Genomic DNA, 16,920 nt, shown 5'->3' with positions numbered 1-16,920 from the left:
CAGCCAGGATATTCAGGGGTAGAAATTAACCTTCTTTCTGTGACCAAGACCTAAAATTGTAAGCAATTATTTTGGTGGCTTGCCAGAAGGTCACACTAGATGAGATTTAAACTATCAATAGTAAAAAATCATTACTGTAATTAAGCACATATAATTTGAAAAATCAAATTATTGCTATGTTTGAAAACACAGTCCCATACACTCATGATGCTCTAGATTTATTATTGGGATACATTATGGTTGCATAATTATATTCACAGCTTTTTTCTTTTTCAAAGTTCATGACCAAATATCTAACCATTTAATTTGCACCCCTAAAGAGCAAGTGAAAAGGAAAGAGGTCAGGAGAAGGAAAAAAAAAGAGTAAGTAAGTTTTAGGAAAACATTGGAAAAAAAAATTGGGGGATATGAAAGAGGTAAGATTTATGATTGACAGATACAATGTTTTCCACTTACTCTTCACCCCCTTTTTCCCCTTTCTCTCCTTTTTGTATTGTTCCTTGAGTTTGGTAATTACTCCCTGGTCCACATTCCAAGCTTCAGGCATGAGACACTGGTCTTCCTTTTCTAAACAGAGTGAAACAAATGAAAGCCTTTTTCAATAAGATATTGAACATTCAAAGTCAATTCACTGTTATGTCAATGAATGACATAACAACCATCTTCTTCATAGTATTACCAATTTTAAAGTTATTATTTATTCATTAGATACATGTCACAAGAAATATAATATCCAAGAAACAGTGGTCAATTCTATTTCCTTGGTAATAATATTAAATTTCCCTTGAAACACACATAGGGGGAAAAAAAAAAAAACTGCAACATTTGAGTGACTTTTAGTAAATTAAGCCTCAAAAGTCCACCATCAAGAAACCCTCATTTTCAGACTGTGATTAGGATTGACTCACAAAAAAAATTTCTTACTAATTTATGTAATGAAAGAAGACTATTAAGCATTTGTACAAAATAGTCTTCAATGATCTTTTCAAAAACTATATTTCTGGCATGTGTTTATCAGCAAAAGACCACTTTTATTTTATAGGCTTTATAAATAGCACCTTGCAAACTTATTAATCAATCTGGCATTCAACACTTAAAATGATTTGTGACCCATTAATTTATAAATATTTAAAGCTGGAAACTGAGCTTCTAAGAAAAAAGAAATGCCACCATTAATTTTCACTATTTCAGGAGTACAAAATTTAAAAAGCAAATATGTTACGTATTTTATACTTACTATAAAATGAATTACTGTATACATATAACATTATGTAAGTGTTAGCTCAGAACTCTCACCTGAACTCAAGACATATATCCACTTGCTTACTCTGCATTTCCATTAGAAAACTAATCAAAACCAAACACACAAAACCAAACTCCCAATCTTTCTCATCCAATCTCTTCCATCTACAGGGTTCCCCAACTTATTTGAAGGCCCTATCAATAACCTCAGATATGAAGATGACACCACCCTTATGGCAGAAAGTGAAGAAGAACTAAAGAGCCTCTTAATGAAAGTGAAAGAGGAGAGTGAAAAATCTGGCTTAAAGCTCAACATTCAGAAAACTAAGATCGTAGCATCTGGTCCCATCACTTCATGGGAAATAGATGGTGGAAACAGTGACTGATTTATTTTTGGGGGGCTCCAAAATCACTGCAGATGGTGATTGCAGCCACAAAATTAAAAGACACTTACTCCTTGGAAGGAAAGTTATGACCAACCTAAACAGAATATTAAAAAGCAGAGACATTGCTTTGTCAACAAAGGTCCGTCTAGTCAAGGCTATGGTTTTTCCAGTAGTGATGTATGGATGTGAGAGTTGGACTATAAAGAAAGCTGAGCGCTGAAGAATTGATGCTTTTGAACTGTGGTGTTGGAGAAGACTCTTGAGAGTCCCTTGGACTCCAAGGAGATCCAACCAGTCCATCGTAAAGGAAATCAGTCCTGGGTGTTCTCTGGAAGGATTGATGCTGAAGCTGAAACTCCAATACTCTGCCCACCTAATGCAAAGAGCTGACTCATTCGAAAAGACCCTAATGTTGGGAAAGATTGAAGGCGGGAGGAGAAGGGGATGACAGAGGATGAGATAGTTAGATGGCATCACCAACTCAATGGACGTGAGTTTGGGTAAACTCTGGGAGCTGGTGATGGACAGGGAGGCCTGGCGTGCTGCAGTTCATGGGGTCGCAGTGAGTCGGACACAACTGAGCGACTGAACTGAACTGAACTATACTTTCATTTGATCAGACCAAAAACCTCCCTTTTTTCCCAAACCCCACAACAACTATTTCAGGAAATATTGTTTCTCTACCTTTAAAACACATCCAGAATCTGACGACTCCTCAGCATATCCACCCTTCTCTGACCTCTGTTTCTTGCTAGAATTACAACAAGTGTTTTCCCTTATGTACTTCATGTCTACTGCCAACACTAATTGCCCTGGGTAGTCTATTCTCAACACACAGCCAAAGTGATGCTTTCAAACAAAAGTTGGATCATGTCCCTCACCCTTCTGGCTCAACAGTCCCATGGTTCTCCATCTCACCAGTGGTCTACACAGCTCCACTTGATTCGGTCACTTCTTACTACATTCCCCTCATTATCATTCTGCTCCAGCCACCCTAGCTTCCTTGAATTCCTCAAACATACCTGGATTACAATTATCTTAGGGCATATGTTCTAGTTTTCTTCTTCTTGAACACTCTTTCCCTGGATACCATGTGGCTAACTCTCTCATCCATGCTGTCTCTCATTCAAATGTTACCCTCTCAATGCACCTTCCATGATCACTCTATCTTATATTGTAACCAATCCACTTCACCCTACCCTGTCCCCAGCACTCTCCATCCTACTTACTCTGTTCTACTTTTTTTATTTCCCATTGCATTTATCACATTCTGACTTACATGATAAACATCATTTATCATGTTTATCTCTTACTGCCTACATCCTCTTAGTAGAATGTAGGCCCACAGGGGTAGGGATCTTCATCTAAAAGACTTGGCACAAAGAAGGCACATAATCAGTATTTGTTGAATGACTGAAATAAGCCAAAATGAACCAGAATAATCAGAAATCTATTTTTAACAAGTTTCAGTCCACAGTTTAAAAAACAGATCACTGGGTCTCTGAACTTAAAAACTCAACATTTTTATTCTACTATCAATAATAGAAAGTCTCCTTTTTTCAGAAAAATCTAACAATCAAAAATGTAGATTTTCATCAATTACATCTTAATAATAAATTAAACTGAGTTAGATTTTAGATCCTAGAATGCCTTCAGCTTTTTAAAGTAAAAATTTAGCTATATCACCCTCTTAACACCATACTGATAACAACAGTAACATAAAATCATAGGAGAACTGTGGTAAACCAGAAGATGCCAGAGATGAGATTTCTAAGTCCTTTACAAGGACTTCCCTGGCAGGCCAGTGTTAAGACTTTGTACTTCTACTACAAGGAACACAGGTTTGATACCTGGCCAGGGAACTAAGATCCCACATGCCATGTGGCATGGCCAAAAAAAACTAAGAAAGAAAAGAAAAAATAATGAGATCTTCTACAATGTTCTCATACTCAATTTCCACAAAATCTAGATTTGCAAGTTCTACTGTTTAGGCAGAAACATTCTATAAATTCAAATTATTTTCATACTCTACCACTTATGTTAAAATAAAAAAAAAGATGAGGAAGGTAAATAGCTGTACAACCTTCTTTAAACAGACACACATCCTGGAAAAAAGGTCATGATAGTAAAAAGTCCATAGAATGTCCAAGATTTCAATATTTCAAGTGTTCAAGATTTCAAGCGTTCTTCAAGATGCTGCTTTCCTAGTAAAATATTAGTTTTGTTCATTTATATAACATCTCTTGTTGGATACAGCATTCCTCCTTACCCCAGTCTGTTCCATCGCCTGCACTTCTGGAGTCATTGTCTCCTTCTTCTGATGTAACCAAGAAGTCAAACTCCTTTAGAGCTTCTTTTGTATCTCGATCTTCACTGCTATCGGGCAATACTTTCTTCCTAACAATCTAATGATAAAAAGCATGCTCAATTAAAATATTGGAATATAGTATGGAATTAATTTAAATAAAGAAGACAATATCCCTTTACCCCTGAATGAGAAAACCCAATCATTATTTTCTTCGGAAAATACATCTTTGCTGTATCAAACCTATACAATTCAGTAGAAAACACAGATATCATTTTAAGATTTTATATATATTAAACATTTTAAAGCAGTAATTTAAACTTTGTTCAATGATGGCTTCTTTTAAATAAACAAATGGAATCACATACTGAAAACATTGGAATATAACATATGAATTTATATTATAGCAGATGAAAAATGTCCTTGACATACTGTATTATGAGAACCACAATCAAATCTTACATTTCTGGAATGCAATCTGTACAATGTGCAGATATTCTAATCTAACCAAAGAAGAAACACTTCATAAAACACTGCAAGAATTTTTCAGAATATAACCATGATAAATTTTAAGTCTAGTACATTATTCCCTCACAAAATGTAAAATCACAAAAACCACAAACTCAGAAATGCATGCCACAACATTGAGAAGGTATTCCGTTGGAGGGAGTTGGGGAGGGAGAACTCTTCCCATTATTATTTCCACCGTCCCAAGCTTCCACCAATTTCCTCTAATAACTGTCTATATATTCAAATTTTTCTTAAAATATTGATCTTTCAGAGATATACATAACTTAGATTTAATAACAAATCTAACAAGGACCATTATGTCTCATTTTTATACATTTAGAAATATCTCTGGAATCATAAGGTGAAAGTTAATCATGAGAAAAGAGAAGGAGACAGAGAGGAGGAAAATTATCCAGACTGTAATGCAAAGAATAATCAAACTTCAATATAGGACAAAGAGCCAGAAAGGACAATGAACCTATGTGTCTTTTCTAACAAAATGCACTATTAATAGCCTGAACACAACCATCAGCTATTAAGAGCTTTGTGCTTCTGTTATTTTCTTAGTTGAATCTATTTAACTATTTTTAATTAAGGGAATAAAGTGACATTTAAAAAACCTGTTTGTTCTACTAAACATTTTAATAGGATACTTTTCAGCCATTCTCTCTCTCTATATATAGCACTGCAATCAATCTTTTAAGTCCTGCTTACACATTGCTACATAGTTAGATTTTTTAAGTCTTTTGGCATAGAGTTATTAAACTGCAGCTGTGAAAATTAATGCATCATAAAAATTATCAAAACTAATACAAAACTATTATAAAGAAACTATTTATTTAGAAATATTTTTCTAAAAGAGAACTAGAAGAATCTTTGGGTCCAGCATTTAAATAGAATTAAATATGTTTACATTAGCTGTGCCTTCATGGCTTGGTCACAGAATTGCCATAATCAGCACTAACTGGAAGTCTGGATATTTATGAAATTGATTATTTAAAAAGAAATCAGTTTACAGTTAGGAATTTCTATTAAGACCATACTTGATAGGAATAATAAACAGTTTATAGATTTTTTAATATTTAACTAACATAATGACTAACAACAAAACTTAAAGCATTATAGTTATTATTTAACCACTGAGCTACAAGTAAAGTACTTTGACAGAAAAATAGTATCTCAGTCCAATCATCCCATAGAAATCACAACTCAGCATAAAATTTCCAAATGATTAGGACAGAGAAAAGTTATTATACAAGTTTTGGCATTTTATTTTACTACAGTCAGTTTAAACACATGTGATTACTACTTGTTTGAATAATAAAAAGAGGGAGTAACTTCTTCAAGTTCAAATAACATCCATGGCAGGGCTGTATTAGCAAGCACAACACTACCGAATAGTGGCCTGGGGATTAATCTGGAAATACTAAGTTGAGAGTCTCTGATGGAAGCAGAGGATTCAAACAGAAAAGAGAAGTTACACTTAGAGAGAAAGAACTTTATAGTTAAACCTATCATTTTCAAAAGTAGTGTCTCATTTATTCCTCACAAAATTCTCTGGGGATAAGATGGGTACTTGTTATAAGCCCAATTTTACAAACTAAAAAACTAAGCCTGAAGGATTAAAAAGCACAGATAATTAGTGACAGAACTGAGACTTTAGCTCCAGGCCTAGAGTCTAGGTCCAGTCTGCTTTATTTATCCTTCCTTCCTTTCCTCCTCCCTCTTCTTAAATAAACGTGAAGGAGGAAATGTGAACGCTCTCCTAAAAGCAAAGCATGCCTTCATCTCCTACTTTAAATAAAGCAGGAGGAGGAAGAAGAAGAAAGAGAAGGAGAAGAGGGAAAGAGAGAGAAGAGAGGAGAGAGGTTAAAAACGGGGAGAGAGACTGGCATGTAAACAGAAATATAGACCAACAGAAGAAGACAGAAAGCCCAGAAATAAACCCATGCACCTATGGGTACCTTATTTTTGACAAAGGAGGCAAGAATATACAATGGGATAAAGACAGCCCCTTCAATAAATGGTGCTGGGAAAACTGGACAGTTACATGTAAAAGAATGAAATTAGAACATTCCTAACACTATACACAAAGACTCGAATGGATTAAAGACCTAAATGTAAGATCAGAAACTACAAAACTCTTAGAGGAAAACATAGGGAGAACACTCAATGACATAAATCAAAGCAAGATCCTGCATGACCCACCTCCTAGAGTAACGGAAATAAAAACAAAAGTAAACAAGTGGGACTTGATTAAATTTAAAGCTTTTTCACAGCAAAGGAAACTATAAGCAAGGTGAAAAGACAACCCTCAGAGTGGGAGAAAATAACAGCAAATGAAACAACTGACCAAAGATTAATTTCCAAAATATACAAGCAGCTCATACAACTCAATGCCAGAAAAACAAACAACCCAATCAAAAAGCGGGAAAAAGACGTAAACACACACTTCTCCAAAAAAGACATGGAGATGGCTCACAAACACATGAAAAGATGCTCAACATCGCTCATTATTAGAGAAATGCAAATCAAAACTACAATGAGATATCACCTCACTCCGGTCAGAGTGGCCATGATCAAAAAGTCTACAAACAATAAATGCTGGAGAGGATGTGGAGAAAAAGGGAACACTCTTGCACTGTTGATGGGAATGTAAATCAATATAGCCACTATGGAAGACGATATGGAGATTCCTTAAAAAGCTAGGAATAAAATCACTATATGACCCAGAAATCCCACTCCTAGACCTATACCTTGAGGAAACCAAAATTGAAAAAGACACATGTATTCCATTGTTCATTGCAGCACTACTTACAATAGCTAGAACGTGGAAGCAACCTAGATGTGCATCAACAGATGAATGGATAAAGAAGTTGCGGTACATATACACAATGGACTATCACTCAGCTATAAAAGGAACACATTTAAGTCAGTTCTAATGAGGTGAATGAACCTAGAACCTATTATACACAGTGAAGTGAGTCAGAAAGAGGAAGATGAATACCATATTCTAACACATGTATATGGAATCTAGAAAAATGGTACTGAAGAATTTATTTACAGGTCAACAATGGAGAAACAGACAGAGTCTAGACTCATGGACATAGGGAGAGAGGGGGAGAGGGTGAGATGTATGGAAAGAGTAACATGGAAACTTACATTACCATATGTAAAATAGATAGCCAAAAGGAATTTGCTGTATGGCTCAGTAAACTCAAACAGGGGCTCTGTATCAACCTAGAGTGGTGGGATGAGGAGGGAGATGGGAGGGAGTTTCAAAAGGGAGGGGATATATGTATAACTACGGCTGATTCATGTTGAGGTTTGACAGAAAACAGAAAAAATTCTGTAAAGCAATTATCCTTCAATTAAATAAATTTTTTTAAAAAAGGGGGAGGAGAGATGTTAAAAAGAAGGGGACAGAATAAAGAAGGGACGAGAAGGGAGAAGCAAAATTTAGATGTACATCTTATTCCAGGACTCTACCATGGGAAAGTCAATAAACTTACAAAAATCTGAACAAAACCACAGAAGAACCCTAAACATGTTTGGAGAAATCTAATGGGAAAGGTCTGAAAATGTGGAGTCCTTGCCTACCAAAGCAACCCTGACACGACAAACAAAAACTGCGCCGTTTAGAGCTCACGCCAGTCACCATCAGGCACCATAACGGGTCTGTCAGTTCTATTGTCTTATAGCACCAAGAACAATGCATTGTTATGACACACATTTACCATATTCACAAACCCTATAAAAATGTTGAAATCTTCAATGAATTAACAAAAAGCTAAAGAATGAGGGCCTTGAGGAGAAAACTGCTATACTAAAAATGTTCTTGAAGTCAAAACAAAAACTTTCAGATTAAATTTCCCCAAATTTAAGGAAAAATAAAAGTTAAAGGTTTAAGTTGAAGGATATGGATTTTTAAAGTATGTATAATAGCCCCTAAAAATATTTATATCTGAGTTATTCAACTCACCGTTGAAGTATCAATGATGCTTTTCTCTCTTCCATCAATGTCATCATCTTCATCTTCATCACTGAAATCTGCAGCTGCACTTTCAAGGAATTTAAAATTCTCCAGCACAGAGGCAGAATCTGTTAACTCGGATTTTCTGGTTTAAAACATATACATCTTGCTCAGTTAATTTTTTAAACTCAGTGTAAGAATTAATCCATGACTAATTCTGTTTATATTATCTGAATATATTATATATTCTGACTTCTGTTTATATTGAATTATAACCACCCCCCCACCAAAATCACACTAGGATCTGCACTGATTCTTATCTATTACACTTCCATGGATTTTAACTGGAAAAGCAATATAGGAAGAAACTGGTTACTCTTTTAAAAGTACTTTTCAATCATAACTACTACTTATGGCAATCTAATACAAAGAACTCCTCCTTCTGATTTAGTATTATTTTGATTCTTAAGCCAAACAATGCACTTCTTTTTGAAATATTTTTATTATCTCTGCCTCTGTTTTTCTCTATCCTTTTTTCTTTCTTCAACTCTTCCTCTTCCATAACTAAGAAAATAACCAGTAAATACAGAATTTTCTCTGATGCAATCTCATATTTCTAAACAGCTAAAAAGTTGAAAAAAGCAAATGTGTATATGAAGCTTACTAAAAACAGTATTTTAGTTAAACTAATATACTATTACAAAACGATCCTGTTGATGAATAAACCCTTAATCTTTGGAAATGATTAACTTTTCAAATATGTGAGATTTTAATTTAGCTCTCTCTAAAGAAATTCATCAATTTCCTAACGACCAGAATAGAATGACTGCTCTCCAGTTCATTAGGAAATGTTTTAGATAACAAGACATTTTCCTGAAAAGCATTTAGCCATAACTATGAACAAAATTCTCAAAACAGATAAATCTTAAATTTCAAATCTGCTGACAGCTATGTTTTTGTTCTTTTCTAACCTACTCTCTATCCCTACAGAAGTAAGATTCAGGATAATACCTTTATCAGTTTCAAAAGACTAGAGTGGACTTTCTTAAGCATCTTTATAATAATTTAAACTAATTCAATAGGTGAAAATATAACCAGGATTAATGCCCACACTATCTATGTCTACAAAGAGAAACAATCTACATCTTACATTTATGAAAACAAGTTATGTAATCTTAACTATTAATGAGCACATTTAAGAATGCTCCAATGACATTTGTTTACAAGACATATGTTTAAACCTTTACCTAAACCCCATAATTTTAGTTTATGTCCCAAATAACAGAAACTATGTTCTTACTAGAAAATGTACAGAGCTCAACTAAAACCATTCTTCCAGCCTAAACATGAGTTAAAATAAAGTAACATATTTAAATTTCAAAGAATCTTTGACTTTTTAATTTAAGAATTATGCCAAATTTTTTTTCAATAAAGAAGAATCTCCTTATTAAACTGTTCACCTTCATTTTAAGCAGAATTCAATATAATTGTATGGTATATGGGCTTTCCTGGTGGCTCAGACAGTAAAGAATCTGCCTGCAATGCAGAAGACCTGGGTTTAATCCCTGGGTTGAGAAGATCCTGATCCAAAAATCAAAATGAAATGTTCCTGCTACTGAATTTTTCACTTATTCTATCAAGTAGAATATATATATATATATATATACACACACACACTTGAAATAGATAATTTTCTAAAATGAAGAGGAGTTACAGCATTATTAGATAAATGAAAATGGCTAAGAAAAGGTTTACATCAAAAGAATTAAGTATTATATGATTTCTGGGTCACCAAGAATGAAAGTTCACTCTTACAGACTTGAAGTGAATTTCCAAATAAGATCATTTATGAAGTTATAATAGTAAGAGATGACTGAGCTTCAATGTATTAAAATTTATATTAACTACATAAATTTCAAGCAAATAAAAATACCTTAAATAAAAATATTCTTAAAAGTCATAAATGATAACTCTAATCCCTGTGTATAAAAATTTAAACTTTTTATTAAACTTTATCATTAAATTACTTGTGCAGCAGTACCTAGAAGTGCAAGTATCACACGTGTCACCAATAAGCCAAAAATATTAATAAGAACTAAAACTACAGCCAAGCCACTTTCCAGACAAAATACTTACCCAATCATTGCTGTCTCTTTAACTTCGGCTTCTGTGCCATTTATAACTGAGTCCTGATTTTTGTCATCTTCCCTGTCAGTGACATCACTTGAAAAGCCCAACAAAGCTCGCACTCGTTTGGATTTCACATCTAGAATAGTATCTGTGTAACCCACCTCCTGTAGATACCTGTGTGTGAAGAGGATCTTTACAATTCAGACATACTGGAATCAGTACTCTACTACTGGATATCTAAATAAAAACATTTCTTTAAATTTACTGTCTGCATAAGACTGGACAGCACAGTACTATGCTAGTAGGACTCGCTAATAAATAATCTTCCAGCTGCAGATGGAGCTGTCTCTTGCAGTACCAGCCTCTATGGTCACTGAGAAAAACCAAAGAACTATACAATACACCATTCATTTATCTTAAGAAGAAGCTATTCCTTAATATATCTAATAGCACATTCTTTCTTCTAGGCAGGGCTGGAGTAGGCTCACTCTCAGAGGCTACTGAATTACTATTTTATAATAGTAATGAGAATAACCAGTAGTGTTTTTACACTTTTGATGTTACAGCATCACTGGATCAACTGAGATCTAGAGAGAATGTTTCTAGCATATATAGCTTCCTACATGACATACAAAACCACGGGATATTCCAAACAAGTCACTTCTACAGAAGGGAAGCTCTTATCCTGAGACAACTCTGCAATAAAAATAAACCACAGTTCAATTGTAGGATGTGGGAAGAGTGGGTGTACAGGTGTGTGTGCGCTGCAGAAAGGAGCAGCACAGAAAAGAAAGAATAGGTTTTGTATGGAGAGTTAAACATGGGTTCAAAGACCATTTCTTCCACTTTTTTCTTGTGTAGCATTAATTCTTCTGAACTTAGCTTTCTTTCTCTTAAAAAAAAAAAGAGTGCAGTGCCTGGCATACAAAAGGTGCTCAGTATCTATTAACAACAAAAGATGACCAAAAACGATCAAAAGTGGCAGTGGTAGGAACACAAAAAAGGCAAATGTTATTAATAAAGTCATTAATAAGTGTAACAGACAATATCAGACATTAGATTATATGTAAATATCAAGTCTATGAAATGAAAGATAAAACAAAGATCAAAAAGATAAGCAGTCTAAGATCTGGTATTAAGAGTTATTATTGCTCAAAGAGATATCTCACAAAAAGACATGTAACCAAAGTGGAGTAAGTTATCCTATCAAGTCAAGGTATTCATTTTCAATCCTATCCAATATCTATAGAAAGGTTTTGATTAAAATTAGTAATCAGTTGATTCTTATAAACAAATACAAAAGAATTATGTTTTCTATTTTTAACAAGTAATATTTGATACATAACTCACTTTAGGAACAAAATCACATTACAAATACTGTTTCAAAAACTCTCATTCCATAAATAAACTGGTTTACTAAATAGCTACTTTCTCATTCATTAATATTTCAGTTCAGTTCAGTTCAGCTGCTCAGTTGTGTCTGACTTTGCGACCCCATGAACTGCAGCACACCAGGCCTCCCTATCCATCACCAACTCCCAGAGTTCACTTAAACTCGTGTCCATCGGGTCAGTGATGCCATCCAGCCATCTCATCCTCTGTCATCCCCTTCTCCTCCTGCCCCCAATCCCTCCCAGCATCAGGGTCTTTTCCAATGAGTCAACTCTTTGCATGAGGTGGCCAAAGTACTGGAGTTTCAGCTTTAGCACCATTCCTTCCAAAGAACAACCAGGACTGATCTCCTTTAGAATGGACTGGTTGGATCTCCTTGCAGTCCAAGGGACTCCCAAGAGTCTTCTCCAACACCACAGTTCAAAAGCATCAATTCTTCGGCGCTTAGCTTTCTTCACAGTCCAACCCTCACATCCATACAAGACTACTGGAAAAACCATAGCCTTGACTAGACGGACCTTTGTTGACAAAGTAATGTCTCTGCTTTTGAATATGCTATCTAGGTTGGTCATAACTTTCCTTCCAAGGAGTAAGCATCTTTTAATTTCATGGCTGCAATCACCATCTGCAGTGATTCTGGAGCCCCAAAAAATAAAGTCTGACACTGTTTCCCCATCTATTTCCCATGAAGTGATGGGACCAGATGCCATGATCTTCATTTTCTGAATGGTGAGCTTTAAGCCAACTTTTTCACTCTCCTCTTTCACTTTCATCAAGAGGCTTTGTAGTTCCTCTTCACTTTCTGCCATAAGGGTGGTGTCATCTGCATATCTGAAGTTATTGATATTTCTCCCGGCAATCTTGATTCCAGCTTGTGCTTCTTCCAGCCCAGCGTTTCTCATGGTGTACTCTGCATATAAGTTAAATAAGCAGGATGACAATATACAGCCTTGATGTACTCCTTTTCCTATTTGGAACCAGTCTGTTGTTCCATGTCCAGTTCTAACTGTTGCTTCCTGACCTGCATATAGGTTTCTCAAGAGGCAGGTCAGGCGGTCTGGTATTTCCATCTCTTTCAGAATTTTCCACTAATATTTAGGTTGGTGCAAAAGTAATTGTGGTTTTGCACTGTTGAACTTTGCCATTTGATACAGAAATACATTCTTAAATAAATGTGGCTATGTTATACATCATTTTAATGTGCATTTCTCACTTTATGTTTTTTTGCTTTAATGACTTGGTACTTCCTGCTTATTTTATATGTATTTTAGACTATGGAAATGATGTTAGACAAAAAGCAAATTCAAGCAATTTTTTAAAGTTCAAAATGGGTTGTAAAGCAGCATAGACAACTCACAACATCAACAATGCATTTGTCCCAGGACTGCTAACAAATGTACAGTGCAGTGGTGGTTCAAGAAGTTTTGCAAAGGAGAGGAGAGCCTTGAAGATGAGGAGCACAGTGGCCGGCCATCAGAAGTTAACAACAACCAACTGAGAGCAACATCAAAGCTGATCCTCTTACAACTACAGGAGAAGCTGCCAAAGAACTCAACGTCAACCATTCTATGGTCATTTGGCATTTGAAGCAAATTGGAAAGGTGAAAAAGCTTGATAAATGGGTGCCTCAGAACAGAAAAAGAAAAATAAATTGTCATTTTGAAGTGTCATCATCTCTTATTCTAGGAAACAACAACAAACCATTGCTTGATCGGATTGTGATGTGCAATGAAAAGTGGATTTTATAGGACAACTGGCCATATTCATCTGACCTCTCGCCAACCAACTACCACTTCTTCAAGCAACTCAACAACTTTTTGCAGGGGAAATGCTTCCTCAACCAGAAAGAGACAGAAAATGCTTTCCAAGAGTTCATCAAATCTCGAGGCATGGACTTTTACCCTACAAGAATAAACAATCTTGTTTTTCATTGGTAAAAATGTGTTGATGTTAATGGTTCCTATTTTTATTAACAGAGATATGTTTGAGTCTAGTTATAATGATTTAAAATTCATGATCTGAGATCACAATTAGGCCCGCATGAACCTAATAAAATGTCACCTCTGAGAGGCAGGTGAGTCTTTTAAAAATACTTCTTGGATTGCCATCATAACCACTGTCATTAAAAAAAAAGAGAGACAAAATCAGCACTTTAAGAACACTTATTTATTTATAAAAGGAAAACACACAAACCACTTTTAAGACCAAAGTGAAAGCCCACTTATTAAATACTAATGAAGTCTCATTTTCTTCTAACTTTGAGGAGATTAAAAAAAATAGAGGTAAGGAGAAACTTTACTATCCTCTCCCCATTATCAAAAGAATGACTGGCATGCAATCCACTTTGGAAACAACAGGTTTAGACTATTCACAAGCAAACCCAAAAGAATAAACCAGGTAGCAAATCTCATTTTACTGAGACACAAATCAAAATACCAATTTCAAATATAACATGCAAGGGTTAGGCACTGAGCTGATGAGTGGGTCTAGCCCCACTGCTTGACATCTGAATCTCAACCCAGCTCTGGTCCCTCTTTATACTCTCAAATTCACATTTTATAGGAGCGACTATATGTTAGCATAATATATACAAATTTGGGAAATCCAGTAAGTTCTTCCATCTATTTAAAATAAAGGTTAAAAACATAACTTAAAGATATCATGAGTAGACTCATATTAAAACATATGTATATTCATGTAAAAAAAGTGCAAAGAAAAAAGTAACTTTAAGGGTACAGAATTCTTCAGACCATACATTTAAGCATATAATAAATTAGAAGCTCTAAACTGTACTTTTTGATAAAGCTAATCTATGGATAGATAAAGCTAATCTATGGATTATTTGCTATGGAAAGCAAATCTATTCTTGATAATCCGAGTTAATAGTTATTGAAAAATAAATTCCTCCATAGGGGAAAACGTGTTTAAAATGAAAAAGGATTAGTAATTCAATGAAGTTTTTTCATCGCAGATACTTTCATGAGATACTTACTGTCTGAGTAGTTGCCGACCTTGCTTCCACATTAACTGGCTGTTTTGTTGTGGCTGTACCTCTGTTTCATTACCTTCATCTGGAAAACATTAAAACATAAAAAAACTGACGTAATATACATTAGAGGACAACTCAACTCATTAGAAATATCCAATAAAAATTTATAAGATTAAGAACACTTCACTGTAAAGGATGTTTTGAGTGCATGCTGTGCTCAGTCATTCCAACTCTTTCCAATCCCATGAACTGTAGCCTGCCAGACTCCTCTGTCCATGCAGTTTTCCAGGTACATTTTAGGACAATTTAAGTTTTAATTTCTATGTGCATGTGTGCTAAGTTGCTTCAGTCATGTCTGACTCTCTGCACCGCAGACTGCCAGGCTCCTTTGTCCATGAGATTCTCCAGGCAAGAATACTGGAGTCAACTGCCATGCCCTCCTCCAGGGATCTTCCTGACCCAGGGATTGAACCTGTGTGTCTTATGTCTCCTGCACTGGCAGGTGGGTTTTTTTTTTTTTTTAATACCACTGGTGCCTGTGAAACCCCTTAATTTCTATAAGGAAACTCTAAAATAAATTCATTATTGCTACTAAATTTCCCTGAGAGTTTCAGAACTAAAAATAAGGGCCTTTCCCCCAATTTTTAGGTAACCTGAGAATTTTCCTCTAGGACAAATGAAGTCACACAAAAATTAAATAAAAGTATTATGAAGCACCACATCAGAATGAGAACTAAATGCCCAGGAATGACTGTTTAGAAGGAAGGGGGAAAAAAAAGCCTGTCTGGTAAAGAACAGATAGATAAAAAATATTCCCAAACCAAACCTATTTCCTTCACTAGTTATTAAATGAAAACCTCAAGCATTCTTTTCTTAAGACATTCTTCAGATGGAAACTTCCTAGGTCCCAGAGAGCTTAAAATTCATCATATGGTAGAAGCCAAATCTTCCAAGAAGAAGATAAAATAAAAAGAGCTTTCTCCTTGATAAGTCTGGAATAAAGAATTTCCAAACTACAGGATAGCTCAACTTTAAAAACATAAAAAAAAGTTCACACCCTCCATTAGCCCTTGATTAAACTATAAGAAACTGTGGTCTTCATAGGATTTTTATTCAAGTGGAGCTATAAGAGAGATTGGGGAATTTTCTTTTATGATACTTGATATAAAACATTTAATGTGTTCCAGATGCTGTGCTAAAAACATATACACTATTCTTTTAATCTTTACAACCTCCAAAGACAGGTATTATTACTATCCCCATTTTAAAGATGAGAGAGATGTTTTGCAGATTAATTGTAAGGTTTCTAAGTTAAAAATACAGCTGTGAGTATTGAAATCATGACTGCGTGACTCCAGAGCTCACATGTTTTTCTCCATATGCTCTCGTTACAATGGGAAGAGATTAGAGAAACATGTAAATGAAAATAAGAATTAGATCTTGCATTTTCATTATTCTCTTAAAATAACCAGACCAAGTTCTGTGACATACCAGAGAGAGAGCAGGAAAGTGGGGGTGGGGTGGGGGAGGGCGGGCAGGGGTGTGGGGTGGAGATTAACTCACAAAGGAAGATTACTTTGGGATGACTTCAAAGAACATTTACTTGAAAAAGAAAAAAGGAAAGAAAAACAATGTCTAAATAGTAAGGAAAAATAATACATTGTTTCCACTGACTGACACATTCAGGAACTGTGTGTATAACATAATATGTTCTTCCACTTCTTAGGTCAAGTGAGTAGCCTGTACTTGCCAAGTAAGAATATCTATACTGACATTTCAAAAGACCAAAAATTTCAGATGTGAAAGAACTTTTGAGATCATCTAATTTCCCATCAAAATATGCCTAAATCCTTTCTATACCATCCTCAGATACACTCAACTGCCTTTGTCTACTTTGGTAGCTAGAAAGGTGAATTTTACTGTAAATAAATTATACCTTAATAAAAAATAAAGCCAAATCAAATAAGAATACATCCTTACCCTCTTTTAAAAA

General features: G+C 34.9%; 1 protein-coding gene across 2 annotated transcripts in view; it reads right to left on the bottom strand.

The window, feature by feature from the left end:
• The window catches only part of STRN (striatin), a 108,086-nt gene that overhangs the window by 36,734 nt on the left and 54,432 nt on the right, over nt 1–16,920 (bottom strand). Inside the window, exons 4-8 of one of the 2 annotated variants that reach the window (XM_005901910.3) lie at nt 14,931–15,009; nt 10,553–10,720; nt 8,426–8,561; nt 3,898–4,033; nt 457–567 (exon numbers count right to left, since the gene is read on the bottom strand). In XM_005901910.3, the coding sequence (XP_005901972.2) occupies nt 457–567; nt 3,898–4,033; nt 8,426–8,561; nt 10,553–10,720; nt 14,931–15,009 (630 nt within the window). The remainder of the gene's footprint in view (nt 1–456; nt 568–3,897; nt 4,034–8,425; nt 8,562–10,552; nt 10,721–14,930; nt 15,010–16,920) is intronic. The other variant, XM_070379736.1, reaches the window with a different exon arrangement.

Source organism: Bos mutus, chromosome 11 (genome assembly GCF_027580195.1).
Source record: "Bos mutus isolate GX-2022 chromosome 11, NWIPB_WYAK_1.1, whole genome shotgun sequence".
Taxonomy (NCBI): domain Eukaryota; kingdom Metazoa; phylum Chordata; class Mammalia; order Artiodactyla; family Bovidae; genus Bos; species Bos mutus.
The sequence above is the reverse complement of the archived record's forward strand: the minus strand, read 5'-3'. Positions and strand labels throughout refer to the sequence as shown.